Source organism: Nematolebias whitei, unplaced genomic scaffold (genome assembly GCF_014905685.2).
Source record: "Nematolebias whitei isolate Nwh7 unplaced genomic scaffold, NemWhi1 Nwh_scaf_718, whole genome shotgun sequence".
Taxonomy (NCBI): domain Eukaryota; kingdom Metazoa; phylum Chordata; class Actinopteri; order Cyprinodontiformes; family Rivulidae; genus Nematolebias; species Nematolebias whitei.
In genome coordinates this window covers 1-5,442 of record NW_023619263.1, presented here as the reverse complement: position 1 = coordinate 5,442, position 5,442 = coordinate 1, and the positions used below count along the sequence as shown (strand labels likewise).

The window sequence follows — 5,442 nt, the reverse complement described above, 5'->3', positions numbered from 1 at the left end:
TGATTCATGTTCTGAGTGGGAGTATGAAGTGGTTCGGAGATCTTGTAGTGCAGGTCAACCAGAGGACTTACCTGCATGTGGTGGGGAACCTGAAGAGGGGTCTAAGGAGGCTGATGAGAGAACGGACCAAGACAGGTCTGAGGAGGCCATCCCTATTTCAGAGGACGAGAGTGGAAAGGAAACGGAGAATGATAGTGAAGAGGAGACAGAGCTCTCAGCCGGAGAGAACCAAGGGGGAACTCTAGATAGGAACCCGGATGGTGCCCCATTGACTACCTCTCAGGACTCTGACTCTGACCCAAGTTTAGAAGATGGTGACGTATCCCTTAGTAGGTCTAACGTCCAGCTCAGAACTCTTAAAAAAACGCCTACGACCCTTAGAACTAGGCCCAGATCAGAGAGGCAACGTAAACCAGTTATTCGTCTGACTTATGATGGGCCAGGGAAAGCTAGGGACCAGCCTATTACCATCGTTCATAAAGGGGTCATTATCAAGTTAGGATTTTAGGCCTTAGCCCTGTAGATCCTAATTGACACATGTAGTTGTCTCATGAGGACATGCAGACAGTTGGGAGGGGGAGGGTGTAACCCCGTGGTTTTTTGTTCATGTCTGTTGTAATTATTAGAGAACTCATAAATAAAAACGTGGAGTTTAATATATGTTCAATTTGTGTTTATGGAATATGCAAACCTATTGTGTTTTGAGTTTAATATATGTTCAGTTGTTGTTAAAAAAAACAAAAAAAAAAAACAATGTAACTGTAATATGTGGTTGCTTGGGATTTTATTTTGGTGGTCGGGGAAGGAGGGCTTCCGGTAGGAGAAGAGACGTGACGAGAGTGACAGGGAGGAGAGGACATCACTTGCTGCGAACTGTCACTGTTGCCGTGGACTATCGCGGTGGGAGAACACCCCACTGAACTGCTGTTCTTGCGAGTGAGGGGGTAGAAAAGGACTCCCGTCGACCTGTGGAGGTTGAAGCTGCGTGGGTGACTAACCCAGTGGAGAACAATCCCGTTAGGTCGCTAGCTCTGTGGCTACCGCTAGCGGGCTTCGGCGAACGGTTGGTGCCTAGCCAGCCGTGAGAGACGCGTGGACCTCGGAGAACGGTTGGCGGATAGCCAGCTGTGTGTGACGCGAGGACCTCGGCGGGGATTCTTCAACCTTGGGGAGAACATTGGACAGAAGCAGACGGACTACGGCACGTACGACCTCCTGGAGAGGGACGTATTCAGGTGATGGGGGACATGGTTGTTGGGGACGTTAATGGAAAGAGCGGGAAGCGCGTGAGTGCACCAACATCAGGCCTGCAACGACCGAGACTAATTTTTAGCTGCCGGCTTTAAGTTTCCTTTCTGTTTAACGAGGTTAATCGTACCATTTCTATTTCATTACTGACTGAAGAAACTGTGCTATTGTTCATTAAACTGTTTTATTTGTTTAAAACGTATGCTTATTCTACTGTTATACTTCATGGTATAAGGGGTAAACATTTAGAATATTCAGGTAGAGATACCAACTGATTTAAAGAACTCGGGTTAGCCACCCCCATAACGCTAAGGACGCTAGGGGGCGCTACATATATATATATATATATATATATATATATATAATTTCAAGGTTTTGTAAGAAACTGCTGGGTTTTACTAAGACTATTAAAGAAGAGTTAAATTTAAGAGAGAAAAAGAAAAGAAAAGAAACAAACTGAGCTCTAATTCAGTCATATTTCATATTGACTGTATGAAGATGTTAAAGATAAGATAAGATAAGATAAGATAAGTTAGAAAGGTGGTTATTCTAATTTTAAAGTTTTTAACAAGGCTGGATTTTAAAACCAAACAGGAGCCAACATTACTGATTTATTCTCCAACTCAATCAGTTTAGTAAAAGGAAGGAAGACTGCAGGTAAAGAGATTGATGGATGGACGGACTTATAAAGTTACATTCAGGGTTCCACAAGATAATAGATTTTAAACACTATGCCTGTGTCTCCTGAACTGGTGCAGATTAAAATAAAGTAGTTTTCCAGGTACAATGATATGCACTGTTGAAATTCAGGTAAGTACAAAATGTAAACAGAGCACCTTAATCTGCATACTTTACTCAACAAGTATCAGCACAAATATGTACTAGTACATCAAAATATTCAGTCTTCTCCATCCAAACGGTTTTCCATTGATGTCACCGTTGTTGACTTATTTTCAGTCACTTCAGCTGTTTGCAAAGGAATCAAACATGTGGTAGTCTGCAGATGTTTGTACATTTTGCTTAAAGATTTTTAAATTAAAGGCGCAATCTGTTATGTTTTCAGGAGGTTTGGACCCGAGACTGCAGAGCGACAGGAGGAGCTCTAATGTAAACTCACTTTTATTAAAATGAAAAACTGAACAGAAACAAAAGGCATGTGTGGCGGGAAATCGACTTACAAAACATGAGGCAACTGAAAGAGCGAGCCAACAATGCACTGTTGATGGATGAAGAAATTGCATAGGACTGATGAAAAAATGGAGACACCATTCATTGAGAGTGGGCGTGGCAGGCTGAGGTGGAGTTAGTGATGGCCCAAAGAAAAGCAGGGGAAAGCACAAATAAACAAACCTAACCCGAAGATCACAAAACATGAACTTAATCTAATCTTAAAACGTGAAAAGCAAAATGAGTACCTTTAGCTTTAATCCTCCGAGCTGAGGTAATTCAAGGAGCCATCTACAACAGGTAAGATAGTAAGTGTTCATATTGCATCTCCACCGAAGCCAACTCCAGAGGATCTGAGCCTTCCTTTTGGTATTAGTTGATGTTTTATTCAATTGTTAATTGTACAAAAAAAAGGTTTATCTTAAGATGAATATCAAACTTATGGCGTCAACTAACAGAAACTTTTTCTGAGTCATTTAATGAAGCTGAATTTTCTGTAAACTGAAAAACCCGCATGTGCTTGACGTCTTTAAAGAGTTCATTCCGAGTCCATGAGATGCGCTGAGCGCGTGTCACGCGTAACTCAGACCCTCTGAGACCCGCTGATGACGTGGGCTGAAGCCGCGGACGCGCGCGCGCGCCCTCCTCTTAATAATAATGTGTTGAGCGGCGCGTCGCTGTCGGTTCAGCACCGAATCCTGACGGTCCAACGGAGCGGAGGACACGCGGGCTGAGACTTGACTCCCCCTGAAGAGACCGAACCAGAACTTTTTTCCATCAGAGGACACAGAACTACTCGAGTTACTGAAAGAATTCAGATTTCTTGGTGTTTTAGAGAGAGCCGAGCCTGGAGGAGGAGGATGCGCTTTCACTGCGGATCGTGATGGTTTTTTCTCATAAACTAAGATTTTCTAACATTTGCGGCAAAATGTTGAGCTAAACTAATAAGTTGTGGCCAAAAAAAAAAAAAAAAAAGTTAATTTGGGTAATTTTCTAGAAGGATTTGTGTTGCGACTCCAGTCGGGATGCTGCTTGTAGTTGCAGCCTTGTTGTGCGTCGCGGCGCGCGGCCACGGAGCCACAGGTGGCCGCTTCGTGTGTAACGCCATCCCTCCGGGCGCGGAGCCCGGCTGCGGGTACGGTCCCACCGGGAACCGCATCCCGAGCAGCGGCCCCGTGGAGGACGAGCTGCGCAGCACGGTCCTGCAGCTGCGGGAGACCATCCTGCAGCAGAAGGAGACCATCGTGAGCCAGCAGGGCACCATCAAGGAGCTCAACTCCAAACTGGCGCGCTGCGAAGCGGCGGCCGACGACTCGACGCACGGCAAGTCCCGGGGTCAGGGCTCCAGGCGGAAGGAGTACGGCAAGAACACCATGGGGGACTTACCCCGGGACCCCGGCGAGACCATAGACCAGCTGGGCAAAACCATGCAGAGCCTCAAGGGCCGGCTGGAGAACTTGGAGGTAAGGTGGCACCAACACTTTGGATCTGTAACGCAAAAATCACCAAATTCTTCTGGACTTTAAAGGCCCAGCAGCCCTCAGAGGAATATCCTGATGCATGCTCAATTCCTCAGAGGAATGCATATCGCCCGCGCCTTTCTTGCCAGAGTTTTAGAAGACCAAGTGAGAAATAAAGAAGGTGTAGCCATTTTGGTCAAACATGGCCGTGGACTGAGGAATATTGTGATGTTTGCGCTCAGAGTGTGTAGTCAGGTACTGTCAGCTACTACCACAGGCTTAGCCTAATGGTGTAGCTTACAGCCAATAGCCATCTTGAATTGGGCTGACCCTCAATGTTTATCAGTTGCAGAAGTACAATAAGTGCTTCCTGAGTTCCATTGAAATAAAGAGTGGTTTATTAGATATTTTGCTAACAGACGAACAAAGTTAACTTCAGCAGTCAACGCCAAGGTTTTGAGACAAAGTGTACAATATAGTGCTCAAAATGTGTGCAAGGGACATTTTGCCAATTCTAAAGTTGGGTGGTTGTATAGCGGCCTTCTTGAATTAGGTTTAGTCCTAAAGTAATCAGTTTATCTGTCCACTGATTTATTTCTAAAAGTTTCATTAAAACCCATCCCGTAGTTCATGAGATATTTTGCTAACATGACTATAGTTAAATGCAAAGTTTTAAACACAAATTTTGTGCAATCAGTTCACGCTCAGAGCTTAAGTTGAGGCTCAGTCTCAGCTACTACCACACCCAATCTTAGCTCTTCGTCTGTAAAAGTGAGTGAGTTGTGAACATGTTAGTGTTGCCCAGACTGCTTTGCTGTGGCGGCCATATTGAATCTGGTTAACTCCAAAAGTTAACCAGTTCTAAGCGTCAACCTAATGATGACTTCATGAGAGTTTCATCGAACTCAGTCCAGTGATTCGTGAGGCATTTTGCTAACAGAACAGACACAGACATGTGGAAACTGCTTATACATATATTATAAAGGACCACCGAGGGGAATCAAAACATCAGAAGTTGTAAAGACCAGTCTGATGGTTCAGAGAGAAAAATCTGCCAAAAAAAATCTCGTCAAAGGTGTGATCATGCTGCAGCGTGTCCTTGAATAATTCATGATATGTGTTCCACATATTCTTCTGGTTTGCAGTCATGCAGCTAATAATTCATAGCAGATGATTAGATGAATTCCCCTTGATGTAATGGAGCACAAAAATGTTTCAAATTAAATCAAATATGTGGTGCTGTAGTCGTGCGTATCGATCACCTGGGGCTTCCGTTGTGCTGGTACTAATCGCACGAGGCTCAGAGATCAGGCATCGACGAGTGTTCAGTGTTTACGAGCTGATTTAAATCCAGACCTTTAAGCATTGTTTTGTCATCACACAGCCCTGACCAAAGGCTTTATTGATTCTTAATTCAAGGATATTTTATATAAAATATGCTGCAGAGTTGATCCGTCTGTTCCTGCTGTTGTTGTGAGTTTAATACCCTGATTAAATCAAGGATGAGGAGGGTTGTGATGTTGAATATTAACCACATATCTATTGATTGGGAATGTTTTAAAGCTAT

At 44.1% G+C, this 5,442-nt stretch overlaps 1 protein-coding gene across 1 annotated transcript; it reads left to right on the top strand.

Annotated features, from left to right (window-relative positions):
- Positions 1 to 3,440: 3,440 nt before the first annotated feature.
- On the top strand, positions 3,441 to 3,878 carry LOC119429379 (neuronal pentraxin-2-like; the record flags this gene model as incomplete). Its single annotated transcript, XM_037697021.1, has 1 exon — positions 3,441 to 3,878. A coding segment is annotated over exon 1 (438 nt), but the record flags the coding sequence as incomplete, so codon positions are not given.
- Positions 3,879 to 5,442: the final 1,564 nt, after the last annotated feature.